General features: G+C 31.9%; 2 protein-coding genes across 2 annotated transcripts; one reads left to right on the top strand and one right to left on the bottom strand.

The window, feature by feature from the left end:
- Positions 1 to 1,867: 1,867 nt before the first annotated feature.
- LOC109401473 (ATP synthase subunit O, mitochondrial) lies at positions 1,868 to 7,134 on the bottom strand. The gene is made up of 3 exons (XM_029869931.2): positions 6,976 to 7,134; positions 6,334 to 6,780; positions 1,868 to 2,238 (listed from the first exon to the last, which is right to left on the bottom strand). Exons 1-3 carry the CDS (start codon positions 7,003 to 7,005, stop codon positions 2,083 to 2,085), a joined length of 633 nt encoding a protein of 210 aa, XP_029725791.2. The 5' UTR covers positions 7,006 to 7,134; the 3' UTR covers positions 1,868 to 2,082.
- Positions 7,135 to 7,237: 103 nt separating this feature from the next.
- Positions 7,238 to 8,631, top strand: LOC109401472 (uncharacterized). The gene is made up of 2 exons (XM_019674044.3): positions 7,238 to 7,709; positions 7,768 to 8,631. Exons 1-2 carry the CDS (start codon positions 7,373 to 7,375, stop codon positions 8,610 to 8,612), a joined length of 1,182 nt encoding a protein of 393 aa, XP_019529589.3. The 5' UTR covers positions 7,238 to 7,372; the 3' UTR covers positions 8,613 to 8,631.
- The last annotated feature ends 18,704 nt before the right edge of the window (positions 8,632 to 27,335 follow it).

Raw genomic sequence — 27,335 nt, 5'->3', positions numbered from 1 at the left:
AAACCTAATGCAAATAATGTCTTTCACGAACGCCCTGACAAGAGCTCAGAACGTCACACAATAGTTCATAGATAGAGTGACCAGTTGAAGATATCGCATAGTCTCTACAAAATGGGCGATGAATGGCGACCTCACGGTATATTCTATTAGGCTCGACAGCTGTTGCATTATTACATAGGGGGTGATACACAAATTATGTCACGCAAAAAACGACCTTTTTCAACTCCCCCTCCCCCCCTATGTCACACATTTTGTATGGGACCTTAATATTTTTGTAAGGGTCGTCACGTTGTGCAAAACCCCCCTCCCCCCTAAGGGCGTGACGTAATTTGTGTACGACCCCTAGGGTGACCAGGTTTTACTATCGCGTAACACCTTGCTTACCACGTGACTGATGTCTGACCTCGTGCACTGTGCGATGAACTGAAGATCTTCAATCAGCTCGCGAAACGGAACATTCTGTAGTATATGACTTGCGCATCCCTTGCGCTTTCAGATATGTCAGACAACAATCGAGAGCCGAAGGGCTCGAAAGCGGACAATATATTAGACATCAGTCTATTCAGAAGCCTAGCTGAACACAGTCGTTTTACAGATAACTAATCCTAATCGAAAGAAGCGCTTTATCTTTGGCCCATATTGATCCGTGTCCGCCGTAGTTAGTCCGCTTAAGTTTTCCACTTTGAGTTTACAAATACCGTAGGTACATAAATCATTCTTCATCATTTCACGTTCCCCTTTATTTCTTGGCCGCATCGTCTTCAGCAGTCGCTGGTTCGCGTACCGCGGGTCGATGCTGATCGATGGAAATAATAGCATCGTCGGTCCTGGTGACACGCAGTTCCAGAATCTGCTTGCCTTGGCCTAGGGCCTTAATGCGGAATTCGTCGCACAACTACTGCTTCACATCGTCGATCAACCCTTGATCGTTGGCGAACAAAAAAAGTCTATGTAGACCGTCACGATCATGATCTGGCCACTTTTCATCCTGTAATACACGCACGTACACTGAAGTTTTTTTAAGCGATTTTTTTTTACGCGGTCCGTCCTAAAAAAACCGCGTTATTTCAAGACCCGTTGTAAAAAAACCATGTTATTTCAAAAACCGTCGTAAAAAAAATCCGCGTTTTTTTTTTCAAAAATACGCGTAAAATAGTCAGCACCACATCTAACGTGACTTGACTTTTTTACGACGTTTTTTGAAATAACGCGGTTTTTTTTTTACGACGGGTCTTGAAATAACGCGGTTTTTTTTACGCGGGACCATTACCGTCGTAAAAAAAACTTCAGTGTACAGTGCTTCGCTCGGATGCTTCAGCCCCATCCGCTTTAGCTTCTGATTCAGCTTGATTTTCTATACCCTGCTGTCCTGCTTGAGGCCGTAAAGCACCTTCTTCAGTAGGAGTGCAGAACTTCTTGAGTTTGGCTACGGTTCTGTATATCTCCTCGCCGTCTAGATCGTCTTGGAGGAACGCCGTCACAGCGTTTATTTAGTACACGAAGAGATTTAGCTGCGCGGCCAGCGCAAGAAGATGTCGAATAGTGGCGTAGCAGACGGGAGAATAAATATCATGAAATCCTAAAAACTTCGATAATAATAAAAACATAAATGATAAAAACACGGGGAAACAACGCAACGAATGAGGCCGTGAATTTGGTGAGTCAAGAATCGCGCGTGAAAAAACTCAAATTTTCAAATCTCATGAATTTTAATTTTTACCAACACTGGCCATAGCATGGTGCTATTAGAAGCTTGGTAACCCTAACGGCTTCGAAGCTCCCTGGTGGGCAGCGTTTGAGCGTTTGAACACCAAGGCTTGTTGACAAAAATCCATTTTTCGGAAACAACAAATGTAAAACTTTCCCGTGATATTTACCGTTTTTTTATTCGCTTTCGATATTACACATGTACTGCATCATACTACAAGGATTTCCTTGCTTCAGAAAAACAATCACTGGAGAAAGCGTTGCCATCGTAGTATACTGCTCCAGTGGCAGCGCTGTTCACTTACTGCAATGGCAACACTTTCCACCGGCTTTCCACCTTCACCAACACCCGGAGACTCGTCTCTATGTAGCTTCTTAAACCGGCGCGGAGATGATGTCAGTGTACTTCTTGATCTTGCTGGCGACGCTCATGTCGACGTACTTATCACCAATGGAAACGATCATTCCTCCGATCAACGACGGGTCGACCTTGGCCGTCAGCTGGATGCTCTGGTTGGGCTTCAGGAAGGCCTGGAAAAGAAAAAAAAAACAGAGTTTTTTTTATAGCGAATTTCCCGCTTACGTAACAAACATATAACATGATATCTTTTGTTGTTCCTACTGCAGGTCTACTACTTTCATTTGGATTTTTCTTTTAAACTTAGTTTACCAAAGAGACTCATACCTAGGTCGAAAGCTATCACGGTTTTGCTTTTCTTTTAAAAAAATAGATTTGATCCACCTTTGGTGAATACAAACCTTCATACACTCAATGTTGTGAACGAGCATTCGTCCGGACATGAAACTCTATAAAACAATGCTGTATTATTCGTATTGGTTTTCTCATTAATGTTTAGACTTTTGTGATAATTTGAAAGTCAACTAAATTATCATTTCCCAGCCATATTTCACACAAATCAAACTTATTTTGTTTTACTATTGTGCAGCAGATGACCTTGTTAGCGAAGTTGCCTAACGTGCAGGCGCTGCGACCCACCTAGCTCGCTGCGTACCACGTATTCTTGTACCGGTCGGATGACTCTCGAGAACCATTTTAGTCGGGTTGCTATCCGACATCCTGATGACGTGACCCGCCCACCGTAGCCTCCCGATTTTCGCGGTGTGGACGATGGTTGGTTCTCTCAGCAACTGATGCAGCTCGTGGTTCATTCGCGTTCTCCAAGTCCCGTTTTTCATCTGCACTCCGCCGTAGATGGTACGCAACACCAAGGGCGCGTAGGTCCTCTGCACGTATAGCCCATGCTTCGGTCTAATCAGCGTTTTGTAGATAGTAAACTTCGTGTTACGGCGAACTTTACTCGATCGTAGAGTTCTGCGGAGTCCAAAGTAAGCACGATTTCCTGCCACAATGCGCCTTTGAATTTCTCTGCTGGTGTCGTTGTCGGCGGTCACCAGTGAGCCCAAGTACACGAATTCTTCAACCGCCTCGATTTCATCACCGTCGATATAGATTCGGGGTGGCGGGCTCGCTGATTCCTCCCTGGAGCCCTTTACCATCATGTACTTTGTCTTCGACACATTAATGACTAGTCCGATTCGTCTGGCTTCTCTCTTTAGTCGGATGTACGTTTCCGCCATCGTCTCAAATTTACGAGCAATAATATCAATACCATCAGCGAAACCAAGCAGCTGAACGGACTTCGTGAAAATCGTTCCACTCGTGTTTATCCTCGCTCTGCTAATTATTATGTTTCCAGTTCAAAACCGAATTAACGACATTTTTTCTTTTACTTCCGCTGCTTTTGCCTTGCGTTAAACACAATGTCGGAAGTGGGGCGCTGTATTGTACACCTGGTACTCTATACAGCGCCCCACTTCCGACATAGTGTTTAACGCAAGGCAAAAGCAGCGGAAGTAAAAGAAAAAATGTCGCTAATTCGGTTTTGAACTGGAAACATAATACACCCTCTAAAGCAATGTTGAACAGCAAGCACGAAAGACCATCACCTTGCCGTAACCCTCTGCGAGATTCGAAGGGACTCGAGAGTGTCCCTGATACTCGAACTACGCACATCACTCGATCCATCGTGTCAGTTTATCCAGGAATCCGTATTCGTGCATAATCTGCCATAGCTGTTTTCGATCGATTGTATGCATACTCTAATAGAAAAATATGATACAACGTGCTTAACAATCCTTTCGGGCTATCATTCTGATCATACACGGAATGATGCAATCATTCACTCAATCGCCGGTGTATAATACATGTTTATCAGGGTACGCCGATTCGAAATCGATGAACAAGTGATGTGTTGGGCACGTTGTATTCGCGGCATTTCTGCAACACCTGGCGGATGGCGAACATCTGGTCCGCTGTAGTGCGATCACCCATGAATCCAGCCTGATATTGCCTCACGAACTCTCTTGCAATCGGTGATAGACGGCGGCATAAAATTTGAGAGAATATCTTGAAGGCAGCGCTCAGTAGTGTGATCGCGCGATAGTTTCCGCAATCCAACTTGTCGCCCTTTTTGTAGATGGGACACATGATACCTTCCATCCATTTCTCTGGTAATACTTCCTCCTACCAAATCTTGATAATGACCTACTGTAGTGCTCTTACCAGTACTTTAGTAACTCGCTTGGTAGTTCGTCTACTCCAGCAGCTTTGTTGTTTTTCAACCGGCCAACCTCCTCCTCCAAGATCTCTTAACACGCCACCTTCGGTGCTTGCCATGTCACCGCGCCAACTTGTTACGCAGTTGGGGGGGCAAGACCTCTAAAAACCAATGAAATACTGTAAAAATCGACGTTGTTCATCCTAATTATGCATAGTCCCATAGAAACTAGTGCATTTAGCCAAAAAAGGTTGCATTTTATTCAATTTCGAAGAGCTTGGCCCCCCAACTACGTCACAAGTTGGCGCATATGAACGTCACCATTGAGGTGCTCATCGTAATGCTGTCGGCACCTCTCGACCACCTCACGCTCGCTCGTAAGAAGATTCCCGTGATTGTCTCGGCACATCTCGGCTTGTGGCACAAATCCTTTGAGTGAGCGGTTCAGCTTCTCGTAGAACTTCCGTGTGTCCTTAGCACGGTACTCTTCCATCGCTTCGCAATATCGTTCTTCGTGCTGGCGTTTCTTCCTCGGAAGACTGAGTTCTGCCTGTTCCAACCCAACAAACATTTTTGCTGTACAAGAATGGAACAAACCACTTTTAAGCAAACTTTAGCTTAAGAAACTGTTATTCAGCTAGTTCTGTTTCTTGGGAAACTTGTCTACAGTCGACTCTCCACATGTCGATGTTCTACATCTCGATATCTCTTATCTCATATTACTTAGAAGAAAATTGCTTCAAAAACATCGTTTGGCATCTCACTAGCACCCTCTATAATGCTCAATCCGAAGCATTCATTTGCAGGTGTTGTTTCCCTCGGCTCGATGAAACAATTTAGCAGGTGACGACTCCCCCGTGGCGTCATCCTTTCATAAAACATGAATGAAGGTTCATGATTGAGTCATTTTATGTAAACATTGATCGGTGTCGCTTTCATTTCTCTCCAAAATTGAGAGATGATGTAGACACAGCAGCGCCACCATGACACATGCGAGCACAATCCGAACCACACGTTATTTTCAAAATGACCGTTAAATCGTGCGATGATTTAGATTTGAGTAGTATGTCTGTTTGTCTGTGGTAGAGAGTCAACTGTATAACGTGCCTCATTCGCCCTCGTACGGTGTTGCAACATTCTTGCCCATGCTGCATTCTTCTCGTTTTTCAACTGTCCACATTCGCCGTCGTACCAGTCGTTTTTGTGATTCGGAACCGCGGAGCCTAGTGCTGTAGCCGAGGTACCACCTATGGCGGATCGGATGTCCCTCCAGTCATCTTCAAGTGTAACTGCGCCAAGCTGTTCTTCCGTTCGTAGGGTCACTGCTAGCTTCTGCGCGTAATCTTGAGACACTTCTACGTTACGCAGCTGCTCGATGTTGAGCATCGGTTATTACCACGCGTTCGACTTCGACGCGTAGTAATAACCGTCGAAAGCTATTTGAGCGCTTGCATACAGCTGATCCGAAACTATATTCAACGTCAGGATCCTGACGTCCTAGGTCGACCTATCATGGCGCTAACATTGACTCTGGCCACTGGTCATGGTCACACTGCGCCCAAAACTCTCCGTTAGTGGCAATGTACAGTATTGGCGGCCTCTCCAGTACGATCAAGAGGAACTGAAGTAAGCGTTGACGGACTAGGGTGTACTTGCTTGACGTGGCCCCTCGGGAGGATTGCTGGAGTACAGTCAAAGCAACCATCGACAACACAACCGAGAGCACTATTGGGTACGTAGAACGAAGTCGACGAAACGTTTGATTCAACGAAGACTGCAGAGCATTTTTGGAAGGAAAGAACGCAGCGCGGGCGGCAATGCTGCAGCATAAAACCCGGCAGAATGTGGAGCGATACAGATGGAAGCGGAAGCAGAAGACCCGCCTGTTCCAAGAGAAAAAGTGCCGCTTGAAAGAAGCGGAATTCCAGGAAATGGAAATACCTATGTATTCCTCAAGAAATCTTTAGCAATTTTATACATTTCTACTATAGTCTAGTTTGACACAACCCAGCCCCAAAAACCTTATTCAAAAATACATGCTACTTACCTTCAGAGCACTCTCCAGCTGCTTGCGCTGGCCGTCATCCAGTGGCTTGGCGGTCTTGACCTCGCACACGACCTCACCCCGCTCGGCGGCCATGATCAGCGTGTAGGCGTTGATGATGCCATCCAGGCGGCCCAGACGACCGTTCTCGGCCAGCACCGTCAGCAGGTTACCGGTGGCAGCGTTGAACTTGACGCGGGACGAAACCTCCTTCATGGCGGCGGCCTTCACGTTGCGCTTGATCGTCGGGTTGATCAGCAGATCGCGCACTTTCGGATCCGAGCGCATCTGGCTCTGCAGACCCTTCAGGTCCTTCTCGACGGCTTCCAGCGCTTTGGTCTTGTGGGCGGCCGAGTACAGGGCGCAGGCATAACGACCCTCCAGTCCGAAGATCTGTACCGGTGGCTTAACGAGCTGGGCGGTGGCCGAGCTGGTGCTCAGCTGGCGAGCCTGGAACGAACATTCGGAACATTCGATGCAAAATTACATAACCGGACATTTTTTGTGGACGGACGACGGGCACTGCATAACCTTTATAAAGCACGGGTGGCATAACGCAATGTTTATCCGATGGATTACATCGATTGGCTAATTTGAACACTCCGCGATTTATGTAGGGGTTTAAAACGGAACATTTCCACTTACCAGAACCGAAAGTTTTCCCGATGCAGCCATTTTCTGCGCGAATTCTGGAGGATTTTTCTTCTAACTTTTGTCGTTTGCCTCACTCGAGATGACTGAAAATTTTGACAGCGCCTTGTGTCAAAACGTGACGCAGTAGTACACACACATCCGAAATTAGGTTGATTGCACAAGGAATGTACCCAATCCACCCGAAAGTCATATGGACGCGTTATCAGCCGTTACACTTGTGTTCCATCGACCTCCTCGACCGAACCCTGTTTTGTAAACTGTCTCTCGATTCAAAAAAAAAACTCAAAAAAGGAAGACGCTCGCTCGCTGTTGTTTATCAACCAAATTGTGTTTTTGTGATCGTTTCTGTCCTTTTTTAAAATTAGCAGCCTTCGTCAGCTCACCGGAAATGAATCGGTCGAAAAAGTACTGCTGCTATCGTGATTGCAACGTCAACAGTCAAACCCACCCGGAGCTCACCTTGTTCCAGTTCCCCAAGAGCGACGTACGTGCCGCCAAGTGGTGCGAGCTGGGATGCGTCGATCCCGCTGACATCCGACTGCAGTTTATGTGTGAACTGCACTTTTCGCGGATTTATATGTGTTTCAGCTCGCGGCGCAAAATGCTGCTTAGTACGGCCATCCCGTACGCCTACGGTGAACCCATACGAGATCAAGAAGAGGTGCAAAGCTCTTCGTCGATGCTCGAGAACGAGGATATATCGATAGAGGAACATTTGGATGAGAGTAAATGATTCGAAATTCACGCATAATTACATGATAACATCATTTGGATGTATTTCAGGTGTGATCGATGACGACGACGACGTGGCAACGGAAATAGTTTACATACACCCGGAGGAGGAAGACCCAATCCAGACGGATGAACTGATCGAGCCACTGTTCTCCAAAAAACGTTCCGCTTCAACCGATACCCAAGTCTACACGAAGATCATCAAGGTCGAAAAAATGCCACCCATCTCACATTCAATGCTCGTTTCTTCATCTTCATCGTGTACGACGCCCCTGACGGACGACGCCCTGAAACCCATTACCCCACCTAAGGGAACAATCTTACGCAAGGTCAAGCTGAAAAAGCGTCCCGTTGCACCGAAAACCTTCACCAACAGGACGATCAAGCCATGTTCGGCCGCACAGAGTACCACTGTTGAAGCTACTCCAGCTGCTGAGCCAACAGTGAGTTCTTCACCTGAGAAAAAGGCACCCTCGACAAACGCAGACTCGGATGCGTCGCCTGACGAAGAACATCCGAAGGAAACGCATAGTTCTTCAAAGCAAGCTATTGAACCTGTCGCGAGTACCAGCCACATCACCGTAGTCAAAACAGACCCTGTTGCTTCTAAATCAGTCAAGAAAGAGGACAAACCGCCGCTAGAGGAGAAGTCCACCAGTCCAGTCAAGAAGGACGAGCCCATCTACGAGTTCATTTTCAAGGGCGAGGAGTATGTACAACTGCCGAAGGCTAAGTATTACGGCGAACAAAAGGAGCTGCAGAAGCGGTTGGAACGGTGCGAGAGTGAGAAAGCACAAATGCAAAAGAAGCTTGAGTACTATCGTCGGACGATAGGTGAGTTGAAGAAGCTGCTGGCCAACGTGGGAGATGACGATAACGATGAGTCGGCTGAATAAATGTTAAGGTAAATTTTAAGCTAAATCGCTTTTTTTTTAGCTTCGAAATCCATGGTCACTTTACTAAGTATGTAGATGTTCCGAAACCTTGACGGAAAGCATGCTGTCGAGGGTCTAGAAGTTCGTTAGCTTCTAGGTATTGTTTGATTCGACGGTTGACCATTCTTTCCATAATCTTTCCGGCACAACAGGTCAGAGAGATTGGACGGTATTTGGATGGGTCACGAGTGGGGGTATTAGCCTTGGGAATTGGAACTACTAGGCTTTCTCTCCAGATATCCGGAAACGCGTCGTTTAGCCAGATGTTGCTATACAGGTTTAGAAGGGAAAGCTTACCTACGCTCGGCAAATTTTTCAATAGAGGATATCCTATCTCATCAGGACCTGCTGATTTGCCACTACTGCATGCAAGGGCAAAGGCCATCTCTCTGGATGAGAATGGCTGGTCCAACGCTGGGTCTGCAGTGTGCGGAGGAACGATGAAGCTTCCTATGGACATTGTGGATGGGTTGACGGCGTTCTTGAAACTACTTTCATATCCATCGATGGCGGAAAGGCTTGAGAAATATTTGCCGAACTCGTTGGCAACATCGTTTGGATCGATCACAACAGAATCCTGCACATGTAGTGTGTGTGGCGTAAATTTCCGTTTCCCGTCTAAGGCATTAATGCGATTCCAGAGCTCTGCTGAGGTTTGTGATGCATTCATGCTTTCGAGGAATTCTTTCCAAGTTGCGTTTTTGGCTTCGAAGATAATTTGCTTGCAATCGTTGTTAAGTGTCCTGTACAATTTCATCGCCGAATCCCTTTCGGGGTGATCCAATGGGAGGCGTCGAAGTCTGCGAAGTGCTTTCCGTCTTGCCTTGACAGCTGCTTTGGTTTCATCAGACCACCAACGTGTAGCTTTACGTCCAGGATTGGAGCTTGTTCGTGGGATGGAGTGCTTGGCGGCTTCGTAGATAGTCGAAGTGAGTTCGGAGATGCTTTCTGGAGAACGATTTCGCAGTGATGCTCGGGTTCGCGTGTCATATTCCACCCAGTCTGCTTTTTCGTACTTCCATCTAGGTCGCCTAGTTGTTTGTGGGATGGTTGCCCCGGCGGCTAAAGTAATTCGTATGGGGAAGTGATCGCTTCCATGGAGGTCAGAGCTGGCGCTTCATTGCAGGTTCCGAGCAAAGCAACCGGAAGCCGCTGATACGTCAATTTGACTGGAGAAATGCCCGTTGTAGAAGGTTGGGGCTCCATCATTGAGGACAAACATATCTTCTGCTTCGAAGACATCAACCAGGTTGGTTCCACGTGCATCTGATCGGGGGGAACCCCAAATTGGATGATGACCATTAAGATCTCCAAGAAATATCCGTGGTTCTGGGAGTGCTCGGATGTAGCTTTGAATTTGATTGTGAAGGTTGTCGTTTTTTTCCACCTGGCAGGTAGGCGCAAGCTACCGATACAGTAGTGGAACCGATCAGTTGCACAGCAACGATGGGCAAGTCGGTAGGAATGTCGAGGACTCGATGAGGGATTCCTTGACAGATACCGATTAGCCTGTGCACCAGTTTGTGCTATCTTCCTCACTCCTTCGTAATTTTTGAAAACGGGGACCTCAGTAAACGTCAAATTTCCTGTGGGAGAGAGCAAGACAGCATCGAAGGCTGCACAGGCTAATTGCAGCAGAGTGACGGTGATACGATAATCGCTTGACTGTCCATGTGTATTGGCCGCCTAGAGTGCGATTAGTGCCATTTACACTTCTCAATAAGTTGATTCAACCAAGAGGTTCAATCTTTCCTTCAACTTCATCAAGAAACACCATTTGATAGAAATATTGCTAAATGTATTGCTTGCATTTTTATTGCGAAGATGATGGATGATAATGTTGAATCTTGATATAAATACAGTAGACGTTCGATAACTGCAACATGTTTACGTTTCACTTAGCGAACGAAAATCCGCTAACTGCAACGCCTGACAGTGTCAACAAACCATCAACTGACGTAAAATGAAAGTGAACTTCATCCGACTGTTCATTTGGGCTAACTTGGCGCACCATTTTGACATTTGGCGGTGCGACAACTGCAAATTAGTTGCACTTGCCGAACTTGCAATTAAAAAGCATTGCAGTTAAACCGTTTGCACCGACCGAACGTCTACTGTATTTTGGACAGACCGTTACGCATATATATTTTGGACATTCACGGCAAAATCAATTGGAAATGTCCAAAATATATACCCGTAACGGTCTGTCTAAATTACAGTAGACGTTCGATAACTGCAACATGTTTACGTTTCACTTAGCGAACGAAAATCCGCTAACTGCAACGCCTGACAGTGTCAACAAACCATCAACTGACGTAAAATGAAAGTGAACTTCATCCGACTGTTCATTTGGGCTAACTTGGCGCACCATTTTGACATTTGGCGGTGCGACAACTGCAAATTAGTTGCACTTGCCGAACTTGCAATTAAAAAGCATTGCAGTTAAACCGTTTGCACCGACCGAACGTCTACTGTATTTTGGACAGACCGTTACGCGTATATATTTTGGACATTCACGGCAAAATCAATTGGAAATGTCCAAAATATATACCCGTAACGGTCTGTCTAAATTACAGTAGACGTTCGATAACTGCAACATGTTTACGTTTCACTTAGCGAACAAAATTCGATAACTGCAACGTCAGATAGCCGTCAACAACCCATCAATTGACGTTAAATGAACGTAAAATTCATTCGTCTGTTCATTTGGGCTAACATGGCGCACACCCTTTTGACGGATAGCGGTGCGATAACTGCAAATTTGTTGCACTTACCGGACTTGCAGTTAAATAGCATTGCAGTTAAACCGTTTGCACCGACCGAATGTCTACTGTACCTGAAACATCCTATCCAGCATTTTACGAGCGCTAATGACCGCCATAATGTAGCTCACTTTCTGGTAGAAAGTGAGCAAAATTCTGGCAGCCATTAGCGCTCGTGAAATGCTGGATATTAGCCTGGTACAGTAGACGTTCGATAACTGCAACATGTTTACGTTTCACTTAGCGAACGAAAATCCGATAACTGCAACGCCTGACAGTGTCAACAAACCATCAACTGACGTAAAATGAACGTAAACTTCATCCGACTGTTCATTTGGGCTAACTTGGCGCACCATTTTGACATTTGGCGGGGCGATAACTGCAAATTTGTTGCACTTACCGAACTTGCAGTTAAAAAGCATTGCAGTTAAACCGTTTGCACCGACCGAACGTCTACTGTACACGGTTTATGAGCGCTTGCACAGTGACGTCAGCATTGTCTCCTTCTCTTTTTTTCCTTCGGCGTCGGCCCATTAAGCCGTCCTTGCCCTCAAAAAAAATTTGAGGGCAATGTTTACAAATCGTATGATAATTCGATGAGGTTAGGTTTTTGGTGCAAGCCTCTACATGGGAAAATACAAAAAATGGAAAAACTCTAGCTCCTGTATACTTTTTGAGTTCCACTTTGGTCCCATATCAACTGTGAAAAATTTCTGATCGATCGGAAAAACTATATTTTAGCGCCCGCCATTCTTAGTTTTTCATACGATTTGCTAGGGGGAAATTTTACTCCTGTACATAAAAATCGCTAGGAGTCACCCCTAGATCCCTAAAAATAAGTCGATGAATGATTTCTGTAGAAAACTTCACTAGGAGTCAGACCTTCGAAGACAGCAAACTGATGCGACGTTCGTGGAAAAAGTTATTAGGCCTCACCCGATCGATAAAATGACGAGATTTTATTATTTACATATTGTTATTCCTTACATGTTAAACAGCGTTTGCGTTCGGTTTTCAGTCAATAACATGCCTTAGATCGCTTTGCGGTCTTCTGAGGGTTGGTTCCTGGTAAAATTTCCAACAGAAATCATCCATCGATTTATTTTTAGGGGTTAAGGGGCAACCTGTGGCGATTTTTCTTTGAAAAAGTGATTTTCCCCATACTAAATCGTATGAAAACTTAAAATGGCTAGCGCTAAAATATAGTTTCTCCGATCGAGCTGAAATTTTGCATAGTTGATATATGGGATACTTGCGGAAAAAGCTGGAATTTTACTTGAGCGCTCTACGTGGGAACAGGAAACTTAGCTTTACAGCAAATCAAATGGAAGTATCCAAAATACGTGTAACGGTTTGTACAAATTCAGGCCAAACATGTGTAAAGGTCCTATCTGCAGAAGAGAGGCTCTCTTTGGTTTCCCTCTCTTTCGTTAATATCTCAGCTGTTTATTTGTGTTATGATTGTCTCCTTGCATTGAACGGTGGTCAAAACAATCGTCTTTTGATTGGTCCTGCAAAAATAGTTGAAAAGTGTACCATTACATTGCAATAATTGAAAGAGAAAGTGAATAAAGAGAGTCTCTCAAATGCAGATTGTACCTATTGAAATGTTTGGCCTGAATTATATGGGGAATCGCGCCACTTGGGCGGTAGCTTCTATATTCGTCTGTTTTCCACTATAACTGAGTCAAATTTGAACCAATTGACACAACTTTTGGAATGTGGTGAGATAGGTATAGTATCTACCCGTGTACAACATTTCAAGTCAATTGATTCAAAATTGACTGAGTTATAGTGGAAAACAGACGAATATAGAAGCCACCGCCCAAGTAGCGCGATAGAGGCTTGCATCAAAAACATAACCTCATCGAATTCTCATACGATTTGTAAACATTGCCCTCAAATTTTTTTTGAGGGCAAGGACGGCTTTATGGACCGACGCCGAATGAAAGAAAGAGAAGGAGACAGTGATGACGTCAGCGTGCAAGCGCTCATACCCTGGAACAGAAAAGTACGTCTGCAGGCAAAAGTATAGACACAATATTGCTTTTTTTGCACCGTATTCGACCCCCTGCAGAAATTTTTTGTCACACCACAATATGTTCCCATTAGTTTCAGCATACATTGGTTCGTTTCGCTGCTAGAAATTTTAAGCGTCGGTTACACTTTTTGGATGGTGCATGGAATAATTGGTTTGTTTACTTGCTACTTTCTTTGGTGTTTGACGTGTGAACAAATATTTTAGACCAGCGGTTTTCAGATCGTGCACCGCGGTGCACTTAGTGCACCGCGAAGCCATGACAAGTGCACCGCAGCACTTCAGAAAAGTCTTGCATATTAGGTATTAATTTAAATTCATTACCTATTTCATGAAAATAATTGGAATTAATAACGGTAGACGTTCGGTCGGTGCAAACGGCACAGACAAACAGACGTATCACTTGGCACAAAATGCGATAAAAATCATCGTCGCGTAAACATAATCGCCCAATGCTAATTATGCTGTGGTACGCAAACCCACTGAGTAGACGGCGGTAGTGAGCAAATGTTAAACAGGAGCAAAAGCGATGCGAACGCCATGAGCGAGCGATTTGCGAACTACGGAATATTTGAATAATCCGTTAAAAAAGGAAGCGATGGGAAGTGGGTAGAGTGAGACGTCTGTTTGTCTGTGCAAACGGTTTAACTGCAAAGCTTTTTAACTGCAAGTCCGGTAAGTGCAACAAATTTGCAGTTATCGCACCGCCAAACGTCAAAATGGTGCGCCATGTTAGCCCTAATGAAGAGTCGAATGAATTTTTCGTTCATTTTACGTCAAGTGATGGCTTGTTGACACTGTCAGGCGTTGCAGTTATCGGATTTTCGTTCGCTAAGTGAAACGTAAACATGTTGCAGTTATCGAACGTCTACTGTATTGACAAGAGTGCCTGGAAGGAATTTATCAAAAATATTGTCAATGTATCCCAAAATTCTGAAAGCTGCCAAGTGTCTTGCTAGAAATTATCCAGAAATCCAGTAAAAGTCTTGGAAAAATGCCATCAAAAATTTTTTTAGTAGATTCCCTAACCTCAAACCTACCTGTCCAACGAACGTTAATTCTTGAGTTTTATCATCAAATTACCTCGTAATTTGTTGAAAATCACGAGAATTATCGTTTCTGTCTATTTTCAATTTGTTTTTGTTCCTGAATTCTCCGCAAATTACAGTTTTAGAGTCGTTGAACAGGTAAAAAGTGGGGTTACGAGACGGTACTACCAGAAATAATTCAGTAGTCTTGGATGGACTTCACCAAGGTTCTTAAAAACAAAATATGTACCACTAATTCGGCTCAAGATCTCATTCAGCATTTATAAAGATCTTGTCTGAAAGTTTCCAGAAATATTCTGAGCAAGAAATATTCCAAGTTGAATAACTGTTTCACTTCATTATGCTCCGATAAGTGGTGAAAAAACGTAAAACAGTGTTATAATTGGTGGGGGGAAAAACTAATGACAAGTGTATGCACCTTGGATTTACTATGAAAAATACGACAGCTTTTTTGACGAATTTGGAATTGTTTTTTTTTTTTTAACAATATTGAACATGTGCACCGCGTAGCGATTTATTTCCAAAAAGTGCACCGCGAGCCAAAATGTCTGAAAATCCCTGTTTTAGACGATTGAACATTTGCACGGTAATCTATAAAGCAAAGCAAGATGCAATAGATTCCATATAGACTCGCGAAGGCGAAGACAACTGCACAGCAAAAATAAATGCAACCCGCCCGATGTAATTCATTCCGATGTACTAAATAATCGATGTAATCACGATTCCTATGTACGATTACATTGTTTTGATGTAAAATCTTTTGTTCTTATGTGTACATCGTCCTGTGTAATATTCATGCAACCGACGTATTGATCGGGTTGCAGCAGTTCAGATGTAATATTACACAACATTTTTTTCTGTGTGTAGCCAAACGAACTGTCAGTTCGTGTAGCCAAACGTCTGTTCGTGTAGCATGACGTCACGTTTTCAATAGCGACCATGGATTGCGTGACGTCATATTCGCTCGGTACACTCTAAATTCACGGAAAAACACACTAAAATCGTATTGCTCAACCATGTCTCCGCGAGTCTATGGAATCTATTGATTGATGCACCAAGCGAAAAGAAGAAGAAGTTTTGACATCCAAGCGGTGTGCCGTCGATTAGATCCTCGTCGCTGATTGGTCGATGGATGTAAACGGCACACCGCTTGGATGTCAAAATTCTTCTTCTTACCTCTTGGTGCATCAATCAATAGTGTCTATTATGTTTCCAGTTCAAAACCGAATTAGCGACATTTTTTCTTTGACTTCCGCTGCTTTTGCCTTGCGTTAAACACAATGTCGGAAGTGGGGCGCTGTATTGTACACCTGGTGCGCTATACAGCGCCCCACTTCCGACATTGTGTTTAACGCAAGGCAAAAGCAGCGGAAGTCAAAGAAAAAATGTCGCTAATTCGGTTTTGAACTGGAAACATAATATATATAATCGCCTGTTAGATTTCCGTAACGCATCGTTTTATGATTTCGACCTTCTGTTCCGACACCTCCGTAACGCAAACAAACGTCCTGGATGTTTACATCGGTAATAACAGTGCTTCCCACTAGGCGTCTTTGACTTGTGTTAAGTCAGGCACTAAAAAAACCAGGCACTAAAATTTTTTCCTACCTTAGCGACATCTACGTTCGGATCCAAGAAGAAATTCGCCAGGCACTAAAAACCAAGCACTAAAATATGTGTGAAATATTTCATTTTTTTTGTGCCTCGGGTGGTTAATCGAAAATTATGTTACGAAAACGGCAATGGATCATTGAAGCCGACTTTTCCGCTACTCACCGCATCAAAACAAAAGCGCCTTCGTATATGGACGGTAACACAGTGACAGCAGTCGAGTTACGTCAAACACACACGGCTACGGTGGCGCTATCTGTTCATTTCATAGCGGCCGTTTTAGTTATTTTAGTGATCCATTGTGAAGTTAAGCACTAAAATTGAGGTGGCAAAAAGTGGTAAATTTGAACCTTTATTTCTTCACATCCTCAAAGTCAAAATGATAGCGCTGTGTGGGCTGCTCATGTCGCTGAAGTAGTCGCCATTACGATTGCATTTTCTTTTCCTTGGCGTAACATCCCAACTGGGGCAAAACCTGCTCCTCAGCTTAGTCACTTTGTTCTATGTCTAGGTGCAGTTATTTATTAACTGAGAGGTGCTTTGGTAACATCCATTTTGCATGTTTATCTGTGGCAAGTATTTACAAAGATCATCTACACGGCGGATTTGCCCATTTTTTCGGCTATCTCTGTCCCCAGCACGGAGGAAGTTAGGCGTTCGACAATGTTAGGCATTTGTTAGTTATGTTGCTCATCGAAATATTTTCGAGAGCATAAATCATAACCCCGAATTTATGCTGAATGTTCGATTTTTTCGCGCGTCATTGACAGTTGAGCAAATGGCAGTGGAAAAAAACTTTGTTAGTTGCGGCAGTTTCAAAATCGCGTTCGTCGGTCGAGAAAATGAGAAAAATTTGCGGTCTCAATTAGTTTAAACTCGTAGGAACCATTTCAGTCGTTCCGTCGTCCAACCAGTCAGTTCCTCGTCGCTGCTGCTGGCCAATAAGTTCGGTTCGTTCTCTTCGCACTGTCCTTCGCACTGTCGCCGGAACCAGTCATCAAAACAGTGTCCGATTCCGTTAAGTTTGGCCTCATCGTGTCGGTGAGTCACTTTAATTCAATTTCAATTCAGTTTTAATTTAATGTAGATTTAATTTCAATTTAATTTTAATTTAATTTTAATTTAATTTTAATTTAATTTTAATTTTATTTTATTTTAATTTTATTTTAATTTTAATTTAATTTTAATTTAATTTTAATTTAATTTTAATTTAATTTTAATTTAATTTTAATTTAATTTTAATTTAATTTTAATTTAATTTTAATTTAATTTTAATTTAATTTTAATTTAATTTTAATTTAATTTTAATTTAATTTTAATTTAATTTTAATTTAATTTTAATTTAATTTTAATTTAATTTTAATTTAATTTTAATTTAATTTTAATTTAATTTTAATTTAATTTTAATTTAATTTTAATTTAATTTTAATTTAATTTTAATTTAATTTTAATTTAATTTTAATTTAATTTTAATTTAATTTTAATTTAATTTGAATTTAATTTGAATTTAATTTGAATTTAATTTTAATTTAATTTTAATTTAATTTTAATTTAATTTTAATTTAATTTTAATTTAATTTTAATTTAATTTTAATTTAATTTTAATTTAATTTTAATTTAATTTTAATTTAATTTTAATTTAATTTTAATTTAATTTTAATTTAATTTTAATTTAATTTTAATTTAATTTTAATTTAATTTTAATTTAATTTTAATTTAATTTTAATTTAATTTTAATTTAATTTTAATTTAATTTTAATTTAATTTTAATTTAATTTTAATTTAATTTTAATTTAATTTTAATTTAATTTTAATTTAATTTTAATTTAATTTTAATTTAATTTTAATTTAATTTTAATTTAATTTTAATTTAATTTTAATTTAATTTTAATTTAATTTTAATTTAATTTTAATTTAATTTTAATTTAATTTTAATTTAATTTTAATTTAATTTTAATTTAATTTTAATTTAATTTTAATTTAATTTTAATTTAATTTTAATTTAATTTTAATTTAATTTTAATTTAATTTTAATTTAATTTTAATTTAATTTTAATTTAATTTTAATTTAATTTTAATTTAATTTTAATTTAATTTTAATTTAATTTTAATTTAATTTTAATTTAATTTTAATTTAATTTTAATTTAATTTTAATTTAATTTTAATTTAATTTTAATTTAATTTTAATTTAATTTTAATTTAATTTTAATTTAATTTTAATTTAATTTTAATTTAATTTTAATTTAATTTTAATTTAATTTTAATTTAATTTTAATTTAATTTTAATTTAATTTTAATTTAATTTTAATTTAATTTTAATTTAATTTTAATTTAATTTTAATTTAATTTTAATTTAATTTTAATTTAATTTTAATTTAATTTTAATTTAATTTTAATTTAATTTTAATTTAATTTTAATTTAATTTTAATTTAATTTTAATTTAATTTTAATTTAATTTTAATTTAATTTTAATTTAATTTTAATTTAATTTTAATTTAATTTTAATTTAATTTTAATTTAATTTTAATTTAATTTTAATTTAATTTTAATTTAATTTTAATTTAATTTTAATTTAATTTTAATTTAATTTTAATTTAATTTTAATTTAATTTTAATTTAATTTTAATTTAATTTTAATTTAATTTTAATTTAATTTTAATTTAATTTTAATTTAATTTTAATTTAATTTTAATTTAATTTTAATTTTAATTTTAATTTTATTTTAATTTTAATTTTAATTTTAATTTTAATTTTAATTTTAATTTTATTTTAATTTTAATTTTAATTTTAATTTTAATTTTAATTTTAATTTTAATTTTAATTTTAATTTTAATTTTAATTTTAATTTTAATTTTAATTTTAATTTTAATTTTAATTTTAATTTTAATTTTAATTTTAATTTTAATTTTAATTTTAATTTTAATTTTAATTTTAATTTTAATTTTAATTTTAATTTTAATTTTAATTTTAATTTTAATTTTAATTTTAATTTTAATTTTAATTTTAATTTTAATTTTAATTTTAATTTTAATTTTAATTTTAATTTTAATTTTAATTTTAATTTTAATTTTAATTTTAATTTTAATTTTAATTTTAATTTTAATTTTAATTTTAATTTTAATTTTAATTTTAATTTTAATTTTAATTTTAATTTTAATTTTAATTTTAATTTTAATTTTAATTTTAATTTTAATTTTAATTTTAATTTTAATTTTAATTTTAATTTTAATTTTAATTTTAATTTTAATTTTAATTTTAATTTTAATTTTAATTTTAATTTTAATTTTAATTTTAATTTTAATTTTAATTTTAATTTTAATTTTAATTTTAATTTTAATTTTAATTTTAATTTTAATTTTAATTTTAATTTTAATTTTAATTTTAATTTTAATTTTAATTTTAATTTTAATTTTAATTTTAATTTTAATTTTAATTTTAATTTTAATTTTAATTTTAATTTTAATTTTAATTTTAATTTTAATTTTAATTTTAATTTTAATTTTAATTTTAATTTTAATTTTAATTTTAATTTTAATTTTAATTTTAATTTTAATTTTAATTTTAATTTTAATTTTAATTTTAATTTTAATTTTAATTTTAATTTTAATTTTAATTTTAATTTTAATTTTAATTTTAATTTTAATTTTAATTTTAATTTTAATTTTAATTTTAATTTTAATTTTAATTTTAATTTTAATTTTAATTTTAATTTTAATTTTAATTTTAATTTTAATTTTAATTTTAATTTTAATTTTAATTTTAATTTTAATTTTAATTTTAATTTTAATTTTAATTTTAATTTTAATTTTAATTTTAATTTTAATTTTAATTTTAATTTTAATTTTAATTTTAATTTTAATTTTAATTTTAATTTTAATTTTAATTTTAATTTTAATTTTAATTTTAATTTTAATTTTAATTTTAATTTTAATTTTAATTTTAATTTTAATTTTAATTTTAATTTTAATTTTAATTTTAATTTTAATTTTAATTTTAATTTTAATTTTAATTTTAATTTTAATTTTAATTTTAATTTTAATTTTAATTTTAATTTTAATTTTAATTTTAATTTTAATTTTAATTTTAATTTTAATTTTAATTTTAATTTTAATTTTAATTTTAATTTTAATTTTAATTTTAATTTTAATTTTAATTTTAATTTTAATTTTAATTTTAATTTTAATTTTAATTTTAATTTTAATTTTAATTTTAATTTTAATTTTAATTTTAATTTTAATTTTAATTTTAATTTTAATTTTAATTTTAATTTTAATTTTAATTTTAATTTTAATTTTAATTTTAATTTTAATTTTAATTTTAATTTTAATTTTAATTTTAATTTTAATTTTAATTTTAATTTTAATTTTAATTTTAATTTTAATTTTAATTTTAATTTTAATTTTAATTTTAATTTTAATTTTAATTTTAATTTTAATTTTAATTTTAATTTTAATTTTAATTTTAATTTTAATTTTAATTTTAATTTTAATTTTAATTTTAATTTTAATTTTAATTTTAATTTTAATTTTAATTTTAATTTTAATTTTAATTTTAATTTTAATTTTAATTTTAATTTTAATTTTAATTTTAATTTTAATTTTAATTTTAATTTTAATTTTAATTTTAATTTTAATTTTAATTTTAATTTTAATTTTAATTTTAATTTTAATTTTAATTTTAATTTTAATTTTAATTTTAATTTTAATTTTAATTTTAATTTTAATTTTAATTTTAATTTTAATTTTAATTTTAATTTTAATTTTAATTTTAATTTTAATTTTAATTTTAATTTTAATTTTAATTTTAATTTTAATTTTAATTTTAATTTTAATTTTAATTTTAATTTTAATTTTAATTTTAATTTTAATTTTAATTTTAATTTTAATTTTAATTTTAATTTTAATTTTAATTTTAATTTTAATTTTAATTTTAATTTTAATTTTAATTTTAATTTTAATTTTAATTTTAATTTTAATTTTAATTTTAATTTTAATTTTAATTTTAATTTTAATTTTAATTTTAATTTTAATTTTAATTTTAATTTTAATTTTAATTTTAATTTTAATTTTAATTTTAATTTTAATTTTAATTTTAATTTTAATTTTAATTTTAATTTTAATTTTAATTTTAATTTTAATTTTAATTTTAATTTTAATTTTAATTTTAATTTTAATTTTAATTTTAATTTTAATTTTAATTTTAATTTTAATTTTAATTTTAATTTTAATTTTAATTTTAATTTTAATTTTAATTTTAATTTTAATTTTAATTTTAATTTTAATTTTAATTTTAATTTTAATTTTAATTTTAATTTTAATTTTAATTTTAATTTTAATTTTAATTTTAATTTTAATTTTAATTTTAATTTTAATTTTAATTTTAATTTTAATTTTAATTTTAATTTTAATTTTAATTTTAATTTTAATTTTAATTTTAATTTTAATTTTAATTTTAATTTTAATTTTAATTTTAATTTTAATTTTAATTTTAATTTTAATTTTAATTTTAATTTTAATTTTAATTTTAATTTTAATTTTAATTTTAATTTTAATTTTAATTTTAATTTTAATTTTAATTTTAATTTTAATTTTAATTTTAATTTTAATTTTAATTTTAATTTTAATTTTAATTTTAATTTTAATTTTAATTTTAATTTTAATTTTAATTTTAATTTTAATTTTAATTTTAATTTTAATTTTAATTTTAATTTTAATTTTAATTTTAATTTTAATTTTAATTTTAATTTTAATTTTAATTTTAATTTTAATTTTAATTTTAATTTTAATTTTAATTTTAATTTTAATTTTAATTTTAATTTTAATTTTAATTTTAATTTTAATTTTAATTTTAATTTTAATTTTAATTTTAATTTTAATTTTAATTTTAATTTTAATTTTAATTTTAATTTTAATTTTAATTTTAATTTTAATTTTAATTTTAATTTTAATTTTAATTTTAATTTTAATTTTAATTTTAATTTTAATTTTAATTTTAATTTTAATTTTAATTTTAATTTTAATTTTAATTTTAATTTTAATTTTAATTTTAATTTTAATTTTAATTTTAATTTTAATTTTAATTTTAATTTTAATTTTAATTTTAATTTTAATTTTAATTTTAATTTTAATTTTAATTTTAATTTTAATTTTAATTTTAATTTTAATTTTAATTTTAATTTTAATTTTAATTTTAATTTTAATTTTAATTTTAATTTTAATTTTAATTTTAATTTTAATTTTAATTTTAATTTTAATTTTAATTTTAATTTTAATTTTAATTTTAATTTTAATTTTAATTTTAATTTTAATTTTAATTTTAATTTTAATTTTAATTTTAATTTTAATTTTAATTTTAATTTTAATTTTAATTTTAATTTTAATTTTAATTTTAATTTTAATTTTAATTTTAATTTTAATTTTAATTTTAATTTTAATTTTAATTTTAATTTTAATTTTAATTTTAATTTTAATTTTAATTTTAATTTTAATTTTAATTTTAATTTTAATTTTAATTTTAATTTTAATTTTAATTTTAATTTTAATTTTAATTTTAATTTTAATTTTAATTTTAATTTTAATTTTAATTTTAATTTTAATTTTAATTTTAATTTTAATTTTAATTTTAATTTTAATTTTAATTTTAATTTTAATTTTAATTTTAATTTTAATTTTAATTTTAATTTTAATTTTAATTTTAATTTTAATTTTAATTTTAATTTTAATTTTAATTTTAATTTTAATTTTAATTTTAATTTTAATTTTAATTTTAATTTTAATTTTAATTTTAATTTTAATTTTAATTTTAATTTTAATTTTAATTTTAATTTTAATTTTAATTTTAATTTTAATTTTAATTTTAATTTTAATTTTAATTTTAATTTTAATTTTAATTTTAATTTTAATTTTAATTTTAATTTTAATTTTAATTTTAATTTTAATTTTAATTTTAATTTTAATTTTAATTTTAATTTTAATTTTAATTTTAATTTTAATTTTAATTTTAATTTTAATTTTAATTTTAATTTTAATTTTAATTTTAATTTTAATTTTAATTTTAATTTTGATTTTAATTTTAATTTTAATTTTAATTTTAATTTTAATTTTAATTTTAATTTTAATTTTAATTTTAATTTTAATTTTAATTTTAATTAATTAATTAATTAATTAAAATTAAAATTAAAATTAAAATTAAAATTAAAATTAAAATTAAAATTAAAATTAAAATTAAAATTAAAATTAAAATTAAAATTAAAATTAAAATTAAAATTAAAATTAAAATTAAAATTAAAATTAAAATTAAAATTAAAATTAAAATTAAAATTAAAATTAAAATTAAAATTAAAATTAAAATTAAAATTAAAATTAAAATTAAAATTAAAATTAAAATTAAAATTAAAATTAAAATTAAAATTAAAATTAAAATTAAAATTAAAATTAAAATTAAAATTAAAATTAAAATTAAAATTAAAATTAAAATTAAAATTAAAATTAAAATTAAAATTAAAATTAAAATTAAAATTAAAATTAAAATTAAAATTAAAATTAAAATTAAAATTAAAATTAAAATTAAAATTAAAATTAAAATTAAAATTAAAATTAAAATTAAAATTAAAATTAAAATTAAAATTAAAATTAAAATTAAAATTAAAATTAAAATTAAAATTAAAATTAAAATTAAAATTAAAATTAAAATTAAAATTAAAATTAAAATTAAAATTAAAATTAAAATTAAAATTAAAATTAAAATTAAAATTAAAATTAAAATTAAAATTAAAATTAAAATTAAAATTAAAATTAAAATTAAAATTAAAATTAAAATTAAAATTAAAATTAAAATTAAAATTAAAATTAAAATTAAAATTAAAATTAAAATTAAAATTAAAATTAAAATTAAAATTAAAATTAAAATTAAAATTAAAATTAAAATTAAAATTAAAATTAAAATTAAAATTAAAATTAAAATTAAAATTAAAATTAAAATTAAAATTAAAATTAAAATTAAAATTAAAATTAAAATTAAAATTAAAATTAAAATTAAAATTAAAATTAAAATTAAAATTAAAATTAAAATTAAAATTAAAATTAAAATTAAAATTAAAATTAAAATTAAAACTAAATAAAAATTTGAATTTAAATTTAAATTTAAATTAAAATTAAAATTAAAATAAATTTAAATTGAAATGAAATAAAAAAATAAAATTAAAACAGTCTCCGATTTTCGTCCAGCTTTCATTCGAGGCAGAAGTGCGGTTGTAGTAGTGAACGCCGATAAAAGTTCACTACTACAATCACACTTCTTGCTCGGATGACAGCTGGAATGAAAACAAGCAGCATAAAAGCTATGCCTAACATTCGTCTAACAGCCCATACTAAAACATGTCTAACGTTAGTCTAATGTTAGACTAACAAACATGTTTCGAATTTGCAACATGTCTAACAAAAGTGTGTCATATCTGTCTAATTTTAGACTAACATTAGGCAAAAGTGAGACAAAAAGTTAGCCTAACATGCTGGCCAGTTAGTCTCACATTAGGCTAATGTTAGGCTAACCCTCCGTACTGGGTCACTCCACAAGCTGCTTCATTTAAAAACAGCCATTTATGAGATTGGCCAATAGAGGTAATAAACTATAGAGGAAGAATGTCGCTGGCGTCGCTGCCGAAACATCTTTTGCTGGCGGAGATAGGCCGGGCTATAAGTGTCAAAGCGAAAAAGTATGCAGTTTGACAGATAGATACCCGACATGTTTGCGAGCGAGAACAAAGGGAACAGCAGCGACATTCGTCCTCTATAGTTTATTAACTCTATTGATTGGCCGGCCGAACTTGAAAAAGGGTAAATTAAGATAGAGCCTCTTGTAGAGTGACAGAAATAGCAATGAAAAATGTGTCAAGCAAATCTGCCATGAGGATATTTCCATTTTGAAGAATTTTTGAATCATCCGACAATCGAACCCGTCATCTTCAGCATGACTTTGCAAAATACTTGTGCGTTTACCAGAGAAACCGTAGGGATTTGACGAATAAAATATTGTTTAACAAATTAACAGATTCAGCAAACCATTTCTTCACGGAAGTTCACCATAGAAAATATTTGACGAATAAAATAAATTTTTAGCGAAATAACAGTTTCACCAAACCGTCCCTAGTCGAAAGAAGACACTCTGAGCTATCATCCGACGAGTAGCATGAATACTGAATCGTAAAAAATATGCACTTTAAGGAATTTTTGTATCTTAGGAGTTTCAAGGAATTTCACCATAGAAAATATTTGACGAATAAAATAATTTTTTAACGAAATAACAGTTTCACCAAACCGTCCCTAGTTGAAAGAAGACACACTGAGCTATCATCCGACGGGTAGTATGAATACTGAATCGTAATAAATATGCACTTTAAGGAATTTTTGTATCTTGGGAGTTTCAAGGAATTTCACTATAGAAAATATTTGACGAATAAAATAAATTTTTAACGAAATAACAGTTTCACCAAACCGTCCCTAGTCGAAAGAAGACACACTGAGCTATCATCCGACGGGTGGCATGGATACTGAATCGTAAAAAATATGCACTTTGAGGAATTTTTGTATTTTGGGAGTTTCAAGGAATTTCACTATAGAAAATATTTGACGAATAAAATAAATTTTTAACGAAATAACAGTTTCACCAAACCATCCCTAGTCGAAAGAAGACACACTGAGCTATCATCCGACGGGTAGCATGGATACTGAATCGTAAAAAATATGCACTTTGAGGAGTTTTTGTATTTTAGTGGTTCAAAGGAATTTCACTATAGAAAATATTTGACGAATAAAATAAATTTTTAACGAAATAACAGTTTTACCAAACCGTCCCTAGTCGAAAGAAGACACACTGAGCTATCATCCGACGGGTAGCATGGATACTGAATCGTAAAAAATATGCACTTTGAGGAATTTTTGTATTTTGGGAGTTTCAAGGAATTTCACTATAGAAAATATTTGACGAATAAAATAAATTTTTAACGAAATAACAGTTTCACCAAACCGTCCCTAGTTGAAAGAAGACACACTGAGCTATCATCCGACGGGTAGCATGAATACTGAATCGTAAAAAATATGCACTTTGAGGAGTTTTTGTATTTTAGTGGTTCAAAGGAATTTCACTATAGAAAATATTTGACGAATAAAATAAATTTTTAACGAAATAACAGTTTCACCAAACCGTCCCTAGTTGAAAGAAGACACACTGAGCTATTATCCGACGGGTAGCATGGATACTGAATCGTAAAAAATATGCACTTTGAGCAATTTTTGTATTTTAGGAGTTTCAAGGAATTTCACTATAGAAAATATTTGACGAATAAAATAAATTTTTAACGAAATAACAGTTTCACCAAACCGTCCCTAGTTGAAAGAAGACACACTGAGCTATCATCCGACGGGTAGCATGAATACTGAATCGTAAAAAATATGCACTTTGAGGAGTTTTTGTATTTTAGTGGTTCAAAGGAATTTCACTATCCACTTATCTGCGAGCGGTAATGGTGGCGGTGGGCATATCCAACCGGTTCGGATTTTGACGTTTGTTGGGGGAAAGTCAAAACAATTTCATTCTCCTCCTCACCCCTTCACCCACCGTTTGTTGGCGCCAACCGATTGCGATCCCCAAGAAACGTCAAAATTCGAACCGGTTATTTGCGCCCGCCGCCGCCATTACCGCTCGCGGATAAGTGGATAGAAAATATTTGACGAATAAAATAAATTTTTAACGAAATAACAGTTTTACCAAACCGTCCCTAGTCGAAAGAAGACACACTGAGCTATCATCCGACGGGTAGCATGGATACTGAATCGTAAAAAATATGCACTTTGAGCAATTTTTGTATTTTGGGAGTTTCAAGGAATTTCACTATAGAAAATATTTGACGAATAAAATAAATTTTTAACGAAATAACAGTTTCACCAAACCGTCCCTAGTCGAAAGAAGACACGCTGAGCTATCATCCGACGGGTAGCATGAATACTGAATCGTAAAAAATATGCACTTTGAGGAGTTTTTGTATTTTAGTGGTTCAAAGTAATTTCACTATAGAAAATATTTGACGAATAAAAGAAAATTTTAACGAAATAACAGTTTCACCAAACCGTCCCTAGTTGAAAGAAGACACACTGAGCTATCATCCGACGGGTAGCATAAATACTAAATCGTAAAAAATATGCACTTTGAGGAGTTTTTGTATTTTA

This window comes from Aedes albopictus, chromosome 3 (genome assembly GCF_035046485.1).
Source record: "Aedes albopictus strain Foshan chromosome 3, AalbF5, whole genome shotgun sequence".
Classification (NCBI taxonomy): domain Eukaryota; kingdom Metazoa; phylum Arthropoda; class Insecta; order Diptera; family Culicidae; genus Aedes; species Aedes albopictus.
This window is presented reverse-complemented; position numbering and strand designations above follow the sequence as displayed.

What these genes read in the sequence shown, in the direction of transcription:
- LOC109401473 (XM_029869931.2), bottom strand. Translation starts at nt 7,005, where the DNA reads ATGGCTGCATCGGGAAAACTTTCGGTTCTG. An exon ending in CGGGAAAACTTTCGGTTCTG is followed by an intron (nt 6,781 to 6,975) that starts GTAAGTGGAAAT and finishes TGTTCGTTCCAG; the next exon opens with GCTCGCCAGCTGAGCACCAG. An exon ending in AGCTGGAGAGTGCTCTGAAG is followed by an intron (nt 2,239 to 6,333) that starts GTAAGTAGCATG and finishes TTTCTTTTCCAG; the next exon opens with GCCTTCCTGAAGCCCAACCA.
- LOC109401472 (XM_019674044.3), top strand. Translation starts at nt 7,373, where the DNA reads ATGAATCGGTCGAAAAAGTACTGCTGCTATCGTGATTGCAACGTCAAC. An exon ending in AGAGGAACATTTGGATGAGA is followed by an intron (nt 7,710 to 7,767) that starts GTAAATGATTCG and finishes GATGTATTTCAG; the next exon opens with GTGTGATCGATGACGACGAC.